Source organism: Pteronotus mesoamericanus, unplaced genomic scaffold (genome assembly GCF_021234165.1).
Source record: "Pteronotus mesoamericanus isolate MK-2021 breed Mesoamerican mustached bat unplaced genomic scaffold, CSHL_Meso_final contig_73, whole genome shotgun sequence".
In the NCBI taxonomy this organism is placed as follows: Eukaryota; Metazoa; Chordata; class Mammalia; order Chiroptera; family Mormoopidae; genus Pteronotus; species Pteronotus mesoamericanus.
Window position 1 is genome coordinate 15836642 of NW_026555245.1, and position 20087 is coordinate 15856728.

At 34.0% G+C, this 20087-nt stretch overlaps 1 protein-coding gene across 2 annotated transcripts in view; it reads left to right on the forward strand.

The window, feature by feature from the left end:
* PTAR1 (protein prenyltransferase alpha subunit repeat containing 1) overlaps positions 1-20087 on the forward strand; it is a 52748-nt gene that overhangs the window by 22678 nt on the left and 9983 nt on the right. For both annotated transcript variants that reach the window (XM_054583037.1, XM_054583038.1), the window contains exons 3-6: positions 826-892; positions 9626-9730; positions 11568-11781; positions 18318-18622. In XM_054583037.1, coding sequence (XP_054439012.1) covers positions 826-892; positions 9626-9730; positions 11568-11781; positions 18318-18622 — 691 coding nt within the window. The remainder of the gene's footprint in view (positions 1-825; positions 893-9625; positions 9731-11567; positions 11782-18317; positions 18623-20087) is intronic.

The following is a 20087-nucleotide window of genomic DNA, read 5'->3' on the forward strand; positions in this document are numbered from 1 at the left end:
TCAATTTTGATAAGTTTTTTTCAAATGCATGCTGATATGACAGCTGTCACAATACAATCTAATGAAATTGTTTCAACTGAAGTTTAAGACAACTAAGCACTACTAGAACCATCATATGGAAAAAACTAAACAAACTTTTTGACCAACCCAAAATGTAGCTCCTTAACAACCAAGTGTTTTTTTATGTTTATTTTACAAGTTTAGAAATTTAGGCATTTTCACTATAGGAACAACTCCTCATTATTACTTTCTTGATTAATTAGTGTTGAAAATTTTAATTTTTTGAATTAGGAGCAATGGTATTTAGTTGATAGATGACAAAATTGTATGTAAAATGTGTGTAAGAAAAGATAATCTTTGCAGAAGAATGGAAATGAATTATGTTAAATAAGTTTATGAGTGAATTTTTTTCCTTTGAAAATTTACACAGTCAATTCTGGAAATATTTGTGGAATTAAATGAATAGTGGATAGAAATTGTGTTTCTTTTCCTTAGTATTAAATTATTGCCAAAAACTACTAAAAGAATGAAGAGGTTGATTTGATTATTCTTTATAGGCATATTGTATTATAAAGTTATTTCAGTGTTAACTTTTAAGAAAGAGTTATACTTATTATAAGTAGTAGAAAATCTTGAGGATAATCTCAGTATTCCTGACAGCTTAGAATAATGTATATCTATCATTAAAATTACTAAGACATGAGATATATATATTAGTATAATGTGAGCTATATATTTATATAAAGTAAAATAAAGACCTTAAAGAGAAGTCAGCCTTTAAAGGGTAGGACTGTTTGTTCTTAATATGCCTTCTCTTTATTTTAGAGTTGATAGATGTCACACGCACCCTGCTGCTTCTAAACCCAGACTTTACCACTGCATGGAATGTGAGGTATGTCATGCTCATCAGTGATAAAATGAAACTGTCCAAATTTCTGAAGACAGACAAGCCCCATGAGTTGTTAGCTTTTTGAGAAATGAAATATAGACCATATACCCATGGCATCTTACACTTATTTCTTCTGTACATTCTTTATAATATCTCCATGACAAATCTAACATACACTTTGTCCCTTTTTGCACGTTAGTATCTGTTCTCTGTAAACTTTTCCCCTGAAATATAAATTGTCATGCGGAATTACAGTATACCATTTGCCTCATGCTTTCATTTTCCTTCCTTTTAAGAGGGGTAGGGGCAATTATCATAATTGGTTGGCTTATAAGGCCCTGATTAGTGTATTTGAGAAGCACTATAGTGTGTAGGGTTAGCATTCAAGGCCATGGACTTTTAATCTCAGTTTAGTCACTAACATTGTGACCTCTGTGGGCAAATCACTTGAAGTCTCTGGCACTGAGTATTTTGGAGAGAGATTACATTTTGTTGATAGTCTTTATTTCTAATGATTATAGCTTTAAACACAAAATACTTTATAGGACTATTAAAATTCAGCCCAGGTTCATATTTTTCACTGAAGTTTTTTCAGTTAAAATATATGTATAATGTTTAAAATCTGGTGGTTCCTTAGACTAACACAAATTCTCTTAGAGGAAGGCAGGATACAAATTATAGATAAGTAAAAGTGAAGTCCCATTGAATGTTATAAATACATTTTAAATTTTCCTATAAGGAAAAGCCATAGACTGCAGTTCTTTACCTTAAAGGTGACCTCAACAATACTTGATTTAATTTCTCTGATTTTAAGCAATGTTACAGAGTTAGTATTTTTTTAATACCTACTGAATTTGGTATTTACTTAATTTTTTTTTAATTTAGGTAATTTCTGTCTTTTTAAAAGTGTCTTTTGAATAATTACTGATCACATATATAGAGTTATATGGCTTTAAAATTATGTAATTTTAGAATTCTTATTTTCTTTAATGGAAAGCACTATAGTAGTAGGGAACAGACTAATGTTTATAGTGTCTACTATATCCCAAGAACCATTCTACAACTTTATGTGTTATCTTATTTAATCCTCACAATTTTTGACAACATATGTTGATTTATCAAATATTTGTTGATTAACTAGTATGTGCTAGATTCTAGCCATTAGGAGTAGAGCCAAGAATAAAACAAAAAAAAAATCCCTGTCCTTGTGAAATTTTTATTCTAGTAGAGAAAGGCAATAATGACATTCACAAGTAGAATATATAATAGATAACATTGGTAAATCCTATATGGAAAAGGTAGGGAAGGCCAAAAAGAGGATGGGAAGGGTGGTTTTGCAAATTTAAATATGGGGCATTTGAGTAAAGACTGACATGAGATCAAGGATCAATCTCTGTGGAGGTTGGGGTGAGAGCATTCAGTGTGGACTGAACCAAAAGTGACAATGCCCCCAGTCGTGCCTGAAGTGTCCCTGGGTGTTCTGGGACAGCAAGAAGGCCAGTGTAGCTGGAGTGGCATGAATAAGGGAAAGAGACAGGAAATAAGGCCAGATAGTAATGGGCTGGATTTCATAGTTTTGTAGATCTTTATCAGCTGCTATAGGAACATTGACATTTAGTCTGGGATGAGACAAATTCATGAGGTTTTCAAGCTGAAGAGGGACCATTTCTTACTTGCATTTTCAAATTATGACTACTGTATGGAAAGTAGACTGTGGAGGTGCAAGGAGTGATTAGGAAGTTAAGAAGTGGTTGCCATAATTTAGGTGAGAGATACTGGTGGCTTAAAGGAGAGCTTGGCGGTAGAAATGGTGAGAAGTCGTGAGGTTCTCAATGTATTTTATAAACTGTATAAGCTTGGACTATGTTTAATAATCTGGCTTTAAAGACACAGGTGATAATTTGGATGTGAGAGAACCAAGAGGTTGAAGCTTGTCCCTGGTTTTTGACCTGATCAACTAAAAGGACAGAGTTGCCATTTACTGGAATGGAGACATCTAGAAAAGGAGCAGGGTTAGGTGGGAGTAGCCGGTTGGAAGTCAAGAGTTCATTTTGGGACTTTAGGTTTGTGTCTAGTTAGTTGTGTATGAATCTGTAAAGTTAAGGTGAGAGTTCTAGACCAGATGTAAATTTGGGAATCACTAGAAAATAGTATTTAAAGCCATGAGATTGTTTGAGATACTCAAAGAAATGGGTATAGATAGAGAAGAGAACTAGTCCAAAAACTGAGCACTGGGAAACTGCTTAGCCACTAGCCACATGTGGCTATTGAGCCCTTGAAATGTGACTAGTTCTCAGCTGAGATGTGCCTACGTGTAAACTACAGCAGATTTTGAAGACTTAGTATCCCCCCCAAGTGAAATATCTTATTACTAATTTTATATTGATTACATGTAGAAATTATAATATTTGGGATGTATTGAGTTAAAAAAAAACAAAATATGTTACTTTATATTTGTTTTTAATGTAGCTGTTAGAAGATTTAAAATTTTATATATAGTTCACATTTGTGACTCACATTATATTTCTATTGGACAGCGCTGTTCTTGAGTTTACAAGATGAGGAAGAATCAGCAAAGGAGACTTTTAGGAAGGTGCTATAAACTTAAAACTGAGAGCTTTCATAAGGGTAGGGACTATATCTTGTCTTTTTTTTTTTCTTTGTTGCCCTAGCATCTAATATTCTAGTGCCTGGCACAAAGTAGCTACTCAGTTTTTAGACAGGACCCTGAAAAATCATGAAATGCAGTGAAAAAGAAATGAGGATAATGGAAAAATAGAAGTACCATTTTTATTCATGTTCTCACATTCCTCATCATTAGAGAGGAATTGAAAATCCTTAAACAAACAAAAAATATTCTTATTATAGATACAGATATAGATATAAATTCATTGTATATTCTAAAGGGCAGTTCAGTGGAGAAGAAAGAACCTAGTCTTAAGATGTATGGATCTTAGTCCTGTTTCATCAATTAACCAGCAGGTGACTTCGGGCAAAACTGTTAACTTCTCAAGAGTTTTAGTTTCCATATCTGTAAATAAAAGATTTGAATAGATGACTATTTTTATGACTCTTTTGAAACTTCTTTTTATTATGTGTGGTTTGGTCTTATGAAGGGAAATTGCTCTATAAATCTAATTTCAATAATAATAGCAGTTAATCTTGAACTTATTCTAGTAAGATTATTGGGAAAGTATTTTGCTAGATGAGTAGAAAGGAAGTCTTGATTTTAAAAAAACATTGTGGATATGTGTTCTAGTAAGTTTTAGTTTGTATTAGTAAGATTGATTGACATATGAAGACAGAATCATGAATACATAGTGAGGAAAAAACAACCAGCATTGAAAGTAAACTGATTAACCCTGTAATGTCTTTTGCAAACCAAAGACTCAAAATTTTATGTTTAATTGTTGGAGTATTTCTTCTGCAGTAACTAGGAAGCATTGATTGAATTTGACAGCCTTTTATAAACTGCTAAAAGCTGGTATAACACATATGTAGTTCAATTTATAGGTGTCATAGTCTTAGGAAAAAAATATAGGCAAGAATATGTTTTTGAGCCTATCTCCTTAGGTTAGAGAGAGAGATGCATATAGTTTAAAAATTCAGCTGGTTATAGAAAAATAATATGCTCTGAAAATTGGTGAATCACTTGATGAAGAGGTTGACTTTGTAATAATGTACTATTTTTCCAACAATCTATGAACATAGAATAAATAAAACATCTTTGAGCAACTAGAGTAGCTGACAACAAGCTCCAGTGATTCATGTTCTTTATTCATGGCCTGTTGATTTAAATTGGTAATTTTATGAGGATCTGATTTTTGGTTCTGACACTTTGAGCTTGAAGACCTCGGGCATGTTACTGAATCAGTCCCAAATTTAGTTTCCTCTTCTGTAAAATTGACTTAGTATTATATTGCACCATATGAAATTGTTTTTGTAGATCAAAGATGATGAAACCCAAGCATCCAGATCCTGGTTTCTAACACTATTCTCTAATAAAAGGCACTGGGCTTTTTGTGGAAATGCCTGATTCAAAGACTAAGGTAGGGAACAGTTAAGATGAGCCTGGAATATCTTAGAGGGCCAGAAAGTAAGGAAGTGCTCAGAAATATTATAATGGGGTTATATGTGAAAGGGCTTTCAAGGGTCAAAGCTAGAACAACTTCAATAATAAAATAGTATTGGATTACACCCCAAAGTATAAAATGGATATCCATAAGTTCATACTGACATCAATAAATGATTGAATAAATAAACAAACAAAATAATACACAATGCACAAATCCACCATATAGAAGAATTCCAAATAATTTATCTAGATAACCCCCTCAAGGAGGAGAGCATAACTCCCTACTCCTTAAGTGTGACTTCCTTCCAAAAAGTGCAGTGGAGAAAACCTGACATGCTACCTCAGCCAAGTAATCAAGGTCAATATCAGTAATGACAAGTCAGGCTAACATGTGCCTCTGATATGATCAGGTAAAAATGGTACTTTCCCTCTGTGGTCTCTTCCTCTTCAAAACTCATAACCCTAGTCTTTCCTTGAGAAAAACATAAAAAGTATCTGATCGGTACTCTGTCAAGGCTGTCAAAACCAGGTATACCTGAGGGGCCAAAGGGAGCCTGAAGAGACATAATTGCTAAATTTAATATGATATCCTAGATGGGACCCTAGAATAGAAAAAGGACATTTGATAAAAGCTAAGGAATTCTGAAAAAAGTATATGGACTTCCAATAGTAATCTATCAATATTCGTTCATTAATTATGATAAATGTACCATAACATGTTAATAATAAAGGGAATTAAGTGCATGGCACACAGGAATTCTGTGTACTATCCTTACAACTTTTTTGTTAATTTACAGTGACCCTAAAATAAAACATTTATTTTATAAAACAATTGAATGTTGGCAATTTCATGTGATTCAACGTAATACGTATAGGATTGTTGTGAGAATTAAATTAGATAGTATATGCAAATCACTTAACATAGTGCCTGACTCAGGAGAAGTGTTCAATAAATGGTACTTTTTATGAGAATGACTTTTATTATTATCATTAGTGTTGTTTCAGGCTGAATAACTGAAGATTGAGGGAGAAGGTGGCATTTGTTTATTCAGAATTTACTCTGTGCCAAGTACTGAGTTAACCAGTGGAGATTTAATCATAGACAAGATACACATGGCCCCTGGTCTACACCTCTTGGATAGAATGACAACAGAGAGAAGCAATAGCTAGCAGTTTGAGATGGAGAGAAAAATGTAAAAAAAAACCAAACCCATCAGGAATATAAAAATGCAGTAACTTATATCAGAGGAATAAAACACACTATTGTAACTCCTGGAGGCTCCTATGGATGTGTTTTGTCTCCTTACTTGTTTGTTAGCTCTAGCACTAGCTGGTTTTCATAACAAGGAAGTTTTCAAGGGGAAGTGATGAGACTTTCCATGTATGCTTTAATCATTAAGTAAAATACATAGCAAAAATTTTAAAGAATAACTTGTATTGCTTGAAAAATCTGTGTGAAAAACCTCATTCCTTTTATAATTCTACTTTTTATTGTTTCTTAAAATTCCTTAGTCTACTCCCTTTTCTCACCGTGTTAAAAAGGCACTGTTCCTTACCACTATGCTCTCTCCTCCCAAAACAACACAGATGCCTTTTTCTTTCCTAGTTCCCCCAACATTTATTTATGACCCTCATGTCATTCCCTCTTCCCCATTTAGCAATTTGCCACCTAATGCTTGTAGGATCAATATAGCAGCACAGTTTAACTACACCTGAAAATAAAGCCAACTCAAGGCAGTACTCTACTTCCTCAATTAAAGAATTCAGAAAAATTGTTTTAGGCTAATACCAATATGTACATGAAATAATAAGCAGGGTCCAGCAGAAGTAATGCCTGCTTGAGTGTGGTTGGTAGGGTAATGATATGAGTGTACTAACGTACAGTTTTAATTTGGACATTTCACCTAAAATGTATTGTGTGGTTGAATGTGATAGTTATATTACAGAGTTACATGCTTATGATTTTGTAATAAACAATTCTGTTATTAAAAAAAGAGGCATTATTTGTGCTAGGCCTTGTATATTGATATTTAATTATTCATTTTAGTTACACAAATGTAAAATAACATGTGGACTATTTTAACTTACAAATTTTTCATTTTCCTAGCACATTTCATTAAACAATTTAATTCAAACTCTTCTCATGGCTACTGACATCAGTGATTTTGTCATCACAAGAGCTAATTTTTTGAGTTGTCCAGTTTTCCAGAGTACATCATATTTACTTAAATCTAAGTTGTTTGAAACAGCACTTTTTGAATCCATGTGTGACTGGAAATTTTATCTCAAGCTAGATTCCAACTTGAATACAATTGAGCAGTTGATTATTTTTTAAATTGTATCTCTAGGTTATATGAGAGCTATAACTTAACCACTTACCATATTTCATTTTCAGGTGATCTTTAAAAACTTATCTATGACAAGATCCAACACCTAAAATGTTCACTCCTGTCCCCAAGGAATGTTTGTTAAATTGATAATTAAAATTTTGCTTTCTTTTTTATGATTCTGTTAGGCAACCCTTTTAAGCATCCATATATATACCATTGATTGAAGTTGTTTTAGGCTAAGATGTCTTCCCAAATACTACTTTGTTGTTCAAAATAAATTAAGAGAGCACCCCTAATTTAAGAAACTTTGTAAAGATTTAGTTATAAGGCAACTTCCTCTTCTCTGAAGAAAATTGTATTTCCCTTGTGTATAGGCATATATGGGAATATGGTTAAGCAGTTGTAAATATGAGAGGTTTTAAAATTAGTAAGTGGAAATTACACTTAATAGAATAAGTTATCTACAGCAGTGTTTTTTAATCAATTTTGAGAGAGAGGGAGAGAGAAACCTCTATTTGTTCTTCACTTATTTATGCACTCATTGGTTGATTTTTATATGTGCCCTGACCAGGGATCAAACCAGCAACTTTGGTATATCCAGACGATGCTTTAAGCAACTGAACTACCTGGCCAAAGGCTACAGTAGTGGTTTTTAAACTTTAGTATACATCACCCAGAGGGCTCACTAAAACACACTGCTTTACCCCACTGGAGTTTTTGGTTCCATGGGTCTGGAGTGCGACCTGAGACTATATTGCTCACCAGTCCCAATTGATGATGTAGTTAAGGACAATCTTTTAAGAAACAGTGCTCTACAAAGTACTTAAAATTACACAGGACAATATTTTGCCTCCTTTTATTCTATATTGACCTATTTTATGAACAAAACATTATGAGTACCCTAACCATAAACAGAAAAAAAAGGATCTAGGATTGCATAATTGGCTGTTGCATTAAATATTCTTTTAATTATACATATATTTCCTGTACATTGAAAAAAAATAGTCAATAAATCCCTCTGCTAAAGCAGCCATAAATCTTAGTATCCCTTCAAATTATTTTATACAGTGAAATTACTGACCTAATAATGATTATAAAATGCAGGTATTTATTATCACTTAGCATTTTCATTAAAAAGGAAGTTATTTTTCTTACCAGATAAAAACTTAGAAATAGTACATTGCTGTTGGAAAGAAAATTTACTGTGATATTTAGGAACTAAGTCCCCCCAAGTAGGTTAGGTAGACAAGCTGGGTCCTGGTTTTGTTGGGGTTACACTTCTCTAAAATAAGTGAATAATAGCCCCACCACAGGAGGGACATTTCAAGACTGATAAATACTAGCAAATTACATAATTTCATTACAAAATAATAATACATTGAAAATTAATATCAGAACTTAACAAAAAGTTATCTGAGAAATTAAATCTAAATCTAAATCATATTTATCTGGGAAATAGGTGGAGTGCTTTCGCATGACATTATAATTGCATTAAAGCTTTGAACAGTTTTAAAACAATAGAAATTTCACATAGCTCTTATTTCTGTTTATATTTCAAAAGTGGTCTAGTGTATTAAGAGCCGTGCAGGTATTTCACTTGGCAATACAACTTTGGACGCTTGTCATAAGTGATAGTACAAATGAAAGAAGTCATAAGCACAAAGCTTTGTTTCAGAATTATTTTAGAGTAGCAAAAACTTGGAAGCAACCTAAATATCTAACCACAGGAAAGAATGTCAGTAATTAACAGCATAGCTACTGAATGAAAACTATTTGACCACTTAAAATGTTCATTATAGGACCAAACATATAAGAGCAGAATATAAAATTATGTTAAAAGGTAGATGCCTATGAGGAAAGGTAGAAGGGAAAATTCAAACATAAAAATAGTAATTTTTTTAGGGTAGTGATTGAATGAATTATTTTTTCCCTTACATTTAAATCATACTGTATGTGTTGTGTTGTGTGTGTATATTTTTGGTAATGAACTAGACCATATAAAGACCTACTTACAAAGCTAAAGCAGGTCTTGCCTCATGTTGGAGCTACTCTACAGATAATGATATCAGGCCTTGTAAGTTTTTGAAAACCCCTTTGCTTTCTCCCAAGCAGGTAACTAACATTCCACTGTTGATTTAAAGCTTTTATTTGTTACTCTAAGATTATGATAATACATTCTTGATTACTGTATGTGACATTTATGATAGGCTTCTCTTCTTTTTTTTTAAAAAAATTATTATAAATTTACTTCTCAGGGTGGTTATATTAATACCCATACGATACGTTTGGATAGAAAGGTAAAGTAATGGTTCTTTTATTTTTCTTTTGCAGAAAAGAGCTGATCCTTTCTGGCACTTTAAATCCAATTAAGGATTTACATCTGGGAAAACTGGCCTTAACTAAGTTTCCAAAGAGTCCAGAAACATGGATTCACAGGTGTGGTTAATTTACATTATAGGCCTCTTAGGATTCAGAATAGCTAGAGGAAACACAGAATTCACTTGAAGCCAGGTCACATATTGGGTCAGAGTATGAATTTTAATGTGACATTACTTTAAATTTTGATGCTATCACTTGCTGCCTATGTGATCTTCGGAAGTTATTTAACCTCTTCAAGCCTTAGTTTTCTTATTTGTGAAATGGGAATAGTAATTACACCTATCTCAGAGTTAATACCTGAGTTTATATGAAATAATACATATAAACACTACCACAGTGCCTGGCACATATTAAATACTGAATAAATTTTACCCATTATTATTAACTATTCTGATAGAGTCATGGATATTGTATTTAGATATTCAGATATAATGAGCAACTTGAGTTTTATAATTCATTCAGTTGTGTTCTTGGTAAAAATGGTGGTGGTGATGGTTGTCATGACTAAAAATAACCAAGTAAGGAAAATAAGTGCAGCTGAAATTAATGGTATATAGAGTGAGATGAAGTTGCTAAGACCATAAATGCAAAGAATATTTTTAGGTTAAAGGCCCAAGGCAGATAACCAAAGTGCGCGTCAGAACTCCTCTCAAAATCCTGGCTGTCTACAAGATCTTTCTCTTGGACTCCGTCTAACCACTGCATTGACTAAAATGATATGGTGTGAGCTTGCTGGTTGGGTCAGTGGGGAAATTCTCTGAAGAAGTCTGTTCTCTGTCTATTAAGCTATTTAAAACTTTACTTAAACCCCGAGCATTTTTAGGATCTTAAAGTCAGTTCAAGGTACCTTAGCTGTAATCTTGCCTTTGGCCAGCCTTGCAAATCAATCCAAACAATCTAATCAGTTGGATTTTCTTTCTTAGTAGAAATTGTGACAGCATACAGGTATATATGGTTGTGTGTGGAGAGGTCTGGAAATGGGTGGTAGCAAGGGAAGGGAATTACTAAGTATGTATCTATCAATCTATTGGCTTTAATATTTTATAGCACAAGCTTTTGTTGAGTAAAAAACTTATATTTGCAAATGACAAAATGGGTTTTCCTACTAAATTTCTTGTATTTTTAGGTTGGAAATTTTTAATCAAGAAGAATGCTTTCTTACAAGAAAATATTTAAAACTAAAGACATTAAGTGATTAGAGACACTTTATTGAACTTTATTTAAATATATGCTAATGAAAATCTTAGAAAAAGGGAAAATCTATGGATAAAGACATTTTAAAATCTTTATGGTCTCACTAATTATATCGTATTTGTTTCCCTCCAGATACTATATGATAATATGGAAATTTTGCTTCATGAAAGCTGTCATAATGCAGCTTATTTGCTAACAAATACACATAGGGTGAGACATTAGAATATAATTAAAGACATGAACCATGGTTCCTTTTCTAGTATTTACCAGCCATTAATTATATCGTCTTCCCCACCAGTCACCACTGCTAAAGCACATGTGCACACACATGCACCAGTTGCCTTTACAGTTCTTGGCCAGATGGAGTTTTGGAGTTGTCGTTTTGGAACTGATGACATTCTTGTGTGTGTGTGTGTGTGTGTGTGTGTGTGTGTGTGTGTGTGTGTGTGTCAAGTATGTAACATTTCTAGAGTTTCTTCTTTGTTTTTCCTCCTCCCATTCCAATCTGTGCTGCTAAAGTTACATGTCTTTAAAAACAAAATCAACTATCCTCCTGCCCCCCCCCGCAAAAAAGTGGGCTTATTAAACAGGTATTATTTTGCATTATTTGTGAATGGAAATTAAGAGCAAAAAAAAACACTGATTTTTCTCTCTGATTTATGTTCTTTCCTATTCTCTTTCCCACATGCTGCCATAACAGACGATGGGTGCTACAACAGCTAATTCAGGAAACCTCCTTGCCTTCCTTTGTGACCAAAGGAAACTTGGGATCAATTCCTACAGAAAGGACACAGCGGCTAATACGAGAAGAGATGGAGGTCTGTGGAGAAGCAGCAGGGAGATATCCAAGCAACTATAATGCCTGGTCCCATCGCATCTGGGTTTTACAACACCTGGCCAAGCTAGATGTCAAGGTAAGGCTGTTACCCCATCTTCCCTAGCACACTCCATGTCTGCCCTTTAAATGTAATGGTAGTAGTTCCTCCTCAGAGGAGCTTTAAAGGAGGAATGTAGAGGAGCATCGCAGCCTTCTAGAGAGGCTCATGACAGCTGATACCTCCTCAGAATCCCTGGCAATTAAAAAAGTTTGTGTTCCTCACCAGCATATTTTGGCACTCCTAAGGCTAGTGCATTGGTAGAACAAAGGCAAGTGTAGTAATAATGAAGACTGAGTGTAACTCATTTTGCCCTGAAACAGGAAGGATTATGAAGCATTACAGAATTGAAACTTTTTTCTTGGTAGTCTTTGGTTATGTGACTTCACTGTGCTGAAATCAGCTGGCTGCCTTTTCACAGTGTCTCTTGGGGAGGGAATAAGATTTTACCCAGGTATTCCCAAACTCAGCTGAGTCTGTAAAAATCCTGATGTTTCCACATAAAGCTAGGAGGGTTCAGATTTTGGCCCTCCTAGCTATATGCAGAAATAAAGCTTTAATGTTTTAATCTATAAAAATGGGGGCTCTACTTTCTGCCTTGGTGAATTATTATGAGAATTACTTAAATTAATGTATATAAAGTACTAGGCACTTAATAGTAGAGTAAATTTCACTATATTTTAGTTTCTTTCTCTGTTCCCCATAGATAGTCTAGGTGAAACTGGCTACCAGTTTGCTAGATCAGCTCACTGCAATTTGTTCATGAAAATGTATGGGAACCCTGTCATTCCCAGACACTGTCCTGTACATTCAGTGTGACACAAAGACAAAAAGCTTGCTCTAAACAAATTGAAAATCTAGTTGAGGAAGTAGATGCAGGTGCCGGCAGTTAACAAAGCAGTGTGACATTTACAGACACCAGGGGAAGCCGAAGGTACAGTGGGAGCACGGAAGTTACTCCTCTTCCAGGTGGGGCTCACGGGAGCAGCCATCGCAGTGAGGAACGCTGCCTTGTTGGGAGCCTGGAGGAAGGATTACAAGTTACCTGGTGGATTGAGGGCTGCTTTGAGCGCTAGAGCCAGTCATCTCAGTTCCACAGCTTGGTAGTGGGTGGGGGCTGAGGAGAGTTCAAGATAAGGAAGGCCAAGTCCAGGTGAGCTGAGAAGTTGTTGGAAGCTTTCCTGTCTTGATATGAACCTTTTACAGTAGCATTCCCACAAAATCAGGAACTTGGGGCCAAGGTGAAATTCTTGGCTACTTGAAACCATCTGATGTTGATGAGAATTCATTATTAGTGGTGTGTTGACTCAGCTGCCTGGGTCCACCCCTAGGCTCACACGTTGCCAGCCTGCCCTGTCTTTATGGAGACTGTGCTTTCCCTGTCATGACTTCTGTTGTAGTGTCTCTCACTCTCAATGAAGAGTGCTGAATTTGCAAAATCCCCTTTCTGCTTTTATAAGCCATTGAGCCGGGCTAGGAGATCATGTCCTGCTTTGTCTATTAGAGAAGGTAATCACAAACGTACCAGTGGCCTAGAGCAGCTTAAAAACAACAACAACAAAAGTATGCACATGCACACATACACACACACACACAGATACACACACATGGATATTTTGTTGCTAGGATATATTGTAATTGGGAAGATTATTTACAGAAAAGTGTTCATTATCGGGTAAGGATATAAAACTAAATGTGAGATGGACCTAATATAATTTCTTAATACATATATTATTAGCACTGAAGGTCACTTTAAAGTGTTTAGAACTGTACCTGACATATTGTAAGCATTCAACAGATATTTATATACACACACAGTGCTGTTATAGATATATTTTCTTCTATTTTCTGTAATAAGCATGTGTTAGTTTTCTGTTCCAAAAAATGGTTGGAGAATAAAGAATGTTTATCAGTGCTATAAAGTGGAATTATGAGAGGTTTTAATTTTCTATTTTATATTCCCTATGATGTTTGTGCATTTAAGTGAACATATAATTAAGTAAACTTTAAAATAGTCTCATTTTTTAAGGTGAGTTGAAAGGGAAGACTCACAGTTAAGTAGGGCTTATTACTAATAGCCAATTAAAAGTTGATATACAAATGTACAGTAAAGACATGAAAAGATATTCAACATCATTACCCATTAAGGAAATGCAACTCAAAACCACAGTATGATGCCACTTCACAACTAGGATGGATAAAATTTAAAAGACAGAAAAAACAAAAGACAGACAATAAGTGTTGGCAAGGATGTAGAGAAATTGAAACGCTTATACTCTGCTCGTAGGAATGTGAAATGGTTTGACATTTCCTCAAAAACTTAAACATAGAATTATCATGTATGACCTTGCAATTATACTCTTAGGTATATACCTAGAAGAATGCAAAACATTTCATACCAAAACATGTACAAGAAATGTTCATGGGTTTCATTATTCATAATAGCCAAAAGTAACAACCTGAATGTCTAATCTCTGAGAAATGGATAAACAAAATGTGATATAGCCATAAATGGAATATTATTTAGCCATAAAAAAGGAATGGAGCCCTGATACATGTTATATAACATGGATGAAACTTGAAACATCATGCTCATTGAAAGTAGCCATTTTCGAAAGACCATGTATCATACAATTCCATTTATATGATATATTCAGAATAGGCAAAGTAGACTAGTGGATGCCAGGTGCTGGGGGAGAGAGAGAGGAAGGGGAAATTAGGGTACTCCTAATAGGAATAGAGGTTATTTTAGAGGTGATGAAGATGTTCTGAAAGTAGATAGTAGTGATGGCTGCACAACTCTGCAAATATACTAAAAGCCACCAATTTGTTTTTCAACTTCAAAAATTGATTCTAAAGCTCATTAGAAAGAATAGCCCAACTGGGTGGCTCAGTTGGTTGGAATGTCGTCCCATACATGAAAAATTTGGCAAGTTTTAGTCCCCAGTCAAGGGCGTGTACAGAAGGCAACCAATTGATATTTCTCCTTCACATTGTTTCTCTCTCTCTCTCACACTCTCTCTCTCTCTCTCTCTCCCCCCGCCCTCGCGCCCCATCTCTATCTCTTTCTCTCTCTCTAAAATCAGTGGGACATATTTTTGGGCGAGGACGAAAAATAATTTTTTTAAACTAAAGTTTCAAGAGTAGCTAAGAAATTGTTGAAAAGAAAAAAGGGGACACTGTATACCACTATATAGTTAAATGTTTAAAGAGTAATTAAAACTGTGGCACTGGCTCAAAAAATAGACGCAGTAATGGAAGAGAATATAAATCCTAGAAACAAATCCTAGTACATAATATATAGAAATTTCATTGATGATAAATATTACATTTCACATAATTGAAGAAAGGATTCTCTGTTTAATTTGTAATGCTGATAAGATTGATTGACTCTTTAGAAAATAATTGTTAGATTTTAGTCTAATATATCAAATAAACTCCAAATGGAATAAAAACATCTGAAGAAAAAAGGAATTAAAAAAATCACAGTAATATAGTAAGAAAAATATTTACAAGGTAGAAACTTAATACTTTTAATATATAAAGATCTCTTTAAAATCCATAGGAAAAATAATGACTATCACAAATAGTAAATAGGCAATTTATAAAACAAGAAAATTAGGCAAGTCATAAAAGAAACAAAGGAAAAATAAGCAAAGAGGAAAACATTTAGTCTTACTGATAACTGGGAAAATACAAATGATTATGATTTTCCACTTAATAAATTAGTGAAGATTAAAGTATTGGTGAAGAATTTAGAAAGTAGACATTAAGATATACTTCCAATAAGAATATAAATGAGAACAGCCTTTCTGGAGAGGACTTTAACAGTATATATCAAGAACTACAATTTTTTCCCCACAATTTCAATAAGTAAACTTCTAGAAATTTTTCCTAAATAAATAAGATGTTCACATAGATTTATATATGTGTATAGGTTCATAAGATTGTTATTTATACAAGAGTGAAAACAAAATCAGAGAATGGTTAAATCGTGATAGTTATTAGGATTAAATATTATGCAAAAGTGAAAAATTATGTTCTAGAATAATATTTAATGACATGGGAATATATTTATAATTTAAATGGAATAAAATCAGTATAAAAGAATATCCCAAATTTAAGTTAAAAGTAAACTGCACATGCATGCATAGAAAAAAAGTTAAAGATTGATTGTATGCCAGAATGTTAAAAGTGGTCATCACTGGCAATATTTTTTTACTTCTTTATATTCTATATTTTTAAATTTTTATAATCTTTACTTTGTATCACTTTTATAATTAGAAGAAAAACCAGATTTTTTTGAGCTGGAAACTGTATTTTATTCTTTTTTTAGTAGTTCATTTTTTATTGTATTTTTTTAAATTTTTTTAAAAATTATTTTATTATTCAATTACAGTTGTCCCCATTCCCCACCCCCATTACTCTCCCCTGCCCTATCTACCCCCCTCTCCTACATTTAATCCTTACTCAAATGTTTTTTAAAGTTTGTAAGACTGATGGAATGTGTGGATAAGAGCAAGCATTTTCATTAGTCTTTCATTTTAAACCTGTTATCCTTCTGTTTCAAAGCCCTGCATCTATAGTTTTCTTGCCGTTTATTTATTCACTTTTTTTTTAATCGGGAATGTTAGAAAAGAATAATGATGTTTAAGGTATATCATATAAAGGTCTTTCATTCTGCGAGTACCTTACATACAAACTTACCTTCATGCAGTGCCTTTAAGATCACTTAAAAGTAATTGTTATCTTCTTTTTAATCGTTCCCTGTCTATATGCCTTTTTATTCTAGTAAGAAAATGCCCTGAAGAAGTCAGAGAACTTTTTTAAAGGAATTAAGTTGATTTTGATGGAAACCTTTTATATATTTGCTCTTTTTCTTGCTTCAAAGTTACAGTTTTTATATGTAGAAAATGCAGTAAGAAATGATTTAAATGTTTTCATGTTACATAAATTCCTTTTAAACAAGTTTTATTTTTTTCAAAGATGCTGTACCACAATTTAAAATCTGCTGTAATATAGCATACATGTCCTGCAGCTTAATTCTTCAAAAATGTAATAACCTTAAGATTAGTTTCTGGTTTTTTTTCAACTAGAAGATATTCTGGTGCTATTTTGCTCACCTTTTAAATCAAATATACAGTCCTGTTCTTCATTTCTCCATGACTCACCAGAGGTAGCTCAGAATAAATTTATGTGGCTGTAAGTAAACTCTTTATAAAGACTTTAAAGGAGATGTTTAAAACATTTCACTGATATAACTTAACCATCCTAGCAGGGAGTAAACTTATCCCTCTATACTAGTCACTTCATTCATCAAATTGTTCATTCATTCAGTCAGTCATAGAATACTGGCACATCTGCTCTATACCAGTAGGTATAGGGTAATGGACACATAATTGAGAACAAATAAATATCTTAAAGAACTTGTAGAGTTTGGTGGGGATGAAAAGATGCCCAGAATATTCTATAACATGATATATGTGGCAAAACACACAGGAACTATGGAAGTTCAGAAGATGGAAAGATTTCTTTTAGGGAAGAAAGGGAAGTGGAGAGGGGATCTTGGTCAGGAGAAGTCATTTTCCTGGGGTCTTTAAAAACAGGTAAGGGAACCTTTTGGCATTGTGTGGTGTGTAGTCCTCACTGTTGAAAAGTATGTCTTTTTCCTTAGCTGGTCTAAAAATCCTCTGATGGAACACAGCAGGCCCTCAAAATACCTTTCACTGTCAGGACCATTTATGTTTGCTGCCTGTCCAAGACACTGCCAAATACTTTAATTTTTCAAAAATGCTGCTTTTCTCTTTATCATTCCATTTGAAATTGTTTAGTTTGCAGGATTGAAAATACAAAGATCTAAACAATTCACTGCTGAATTTTGTCTCATCTACCCTCAAAAAAATTATTCGTCATTGATGTTAAGTGAGTTGAATAGTAAAGTCATGTGCTCTTGAAAATTCCTGTTATTCATGCATCATGTTTTTGTACGAAGCCCTTAGGATTAAGTAGTGAACAAACAGATGTGGTCTCTGCCCTTATGGCACTTGCAGTGGAGGACAAGTAATTGTATTGAATCTATTGTTTTAAGTAAGTTAGATATAGTACAGGTCCATTAAATATAAAAAAGTTTACATCAAAGCAACCTCTGAATTTATATTTTCCCTTCAATATCAGCATTACTTGTAAATGAACACCTTAATGTTCATTATTATTTTAGAAATTGGCTTTTCTATTGATGTGTGTCAATCAGAATGTGATTCATCAAGGTCCAGGGAAAAAAATGACAAACAAGTTCTTAAATTGTGTGTGTGTGTGTGTGCGCGTGCGTGCGTGCGTGCACGCACACCCATGCACACGTATTTAAATCTATTACTTTATAAAGGAATGGGGAAACTAGCATTTACTGAATTTCTCCTAGGGAGCAGCACTGTGTTAGACACTGTACAAAATACTAGTAGGAATGGTGTTGTTAAAAAAAAAATAAGGAAGGAATGAAGGAGAAATTCAAGGCATTAATAGAGAAAGAAAAACCTTTGGCAATTTCTTGTCTCACCTCCCTTTTTTCTTCCTGCAAGATTCTTCTTGATGAACTATCTTCTACTAAAAACTGGGCATCCATGCACGTTTCAGACCACAGTGGATTTCACTACCGCCAGTTTTTGCTAAAGTCTTTGATTAACCAAACTGTGAAAGACAGTTCTGTATTGGAACAAAACCCTTTGAGAAGTGAGCCAGCTCTTCTTCTTCCAAAAGATGAAGAAGCAGCAGCTTCAACAGAGGAACCAAGAATAAATATTCCCCACCTTCTAGAAGAAGAAGTTGAATTCAGCACTGATCTTATTGATTCCTACCCAGGACATGAAACCCTTTGGTGTCATAGGTAAGAGAAGGGAAAATTCATCTCTTGCACAAAACTGTACATGTCCTATTAGAGCTACAGAGGTGCTTGCATCCGACTCATGCCTGCTTGGGTAAATGTGGTCATCTGCCTGTGGAGCTTTGCCTGAGTGATTTGGAATTGTTGGTGTTACCATATCCTTCTCATGATCATCATCAGTAAGAGGTTTCTCACATAACTGTTTGCCTACAGCTTAGGATGTTCAACCTTGACTGCACAACAGAATAGTATGTTACTTTCAAACAAAAAAAAAAGTTTTTGGACTCCTTCCTTGGAGATACCGATATATAGCATTTGTGAGATGGAGCACTACCATCTGCTTTTTTTTTTTTTTTTTTTTTAAAGAAAAAACCCTACCAAGTAAATTGGATGCACAGTCAGACCATTCATTAGACCCTAAGAACAGTTAAGCTTTGTTGTTCTTTAGGTACTTATTAAGTATAGTCACTTGACACTTTTTTTTTAAGTGTACTTTGGGTGTGTAATAGGATTTTAGAAAGGAGATCTGAGAGGGGTAACAACCTCATAACTTGAGCTCTGAACACATTTGACAGTAAAATAACTTTGATGTTGAAATGATGTCCAGGTATGAGAACCTGTGGTTTATTTTGGATCATGTTCTAGTTTGAAGCATCTTCATTTTTATAAATGCAGTTTCTACTTCAGGTCAAAGGATTCTTTCTGTAGACAAAAGACGCCTGTGCTAGGTAGGAGGTAGGCATTTTAAATATTTGCATTATTTTTAAAATTAATGGAGATTTGCCCCCATTTTCCAGTCTACATATAGTTACAAGATGGAAAACAATCTCCCCTCTTTGGTACCTTCATAAATACAGACTTTCTTTTCTCTTAAAAACAAGGCACTCCCATTTTCAAGAGAGAAGATAGATTTTGACTTATGTGTCATTTTGGTGTTACGGATTTTTGTTGCTGTTTTATACTTAAGCACATTAATAGGCTCAGGTAATTAAAATTATTTTGTATTTGAGAGAGAACTAGTTAATGGAGCAGAAACTTTAAAGATTAATTGGAGTTTTGATGGGGGGAGTGGGGAGAAGAGATAGTTGGGATGGCCTATATATTATACATGCCAGTTTTCTACTACAGATCCATTGCTCTTAGGCAGTTTATCTGTCCTTTAAGTTATACCCTCTATTTAGGGGTATCCAAACTTTTGGTGTCTCTCGGCTACACTGGAAGAGTTGTCTTAGACTGCACACTAAATGCACAAACACTAACAAACACTGATGGGCAAAAAAGGGTTTTAAGTGAATATATGATTTTGTGTGGGGCTGCATTCATAGTCATCCTGGGCTGCATGTGGCCCATATGCTGCAGGTTGGACACCCTTGCATGTTCCCTCTCTATTCTAGGAAATACTGGGAAAATGGATAATATTACACTTTTAAGGGATTAGAGGTGCTGATATGAATGATGAGATATAACC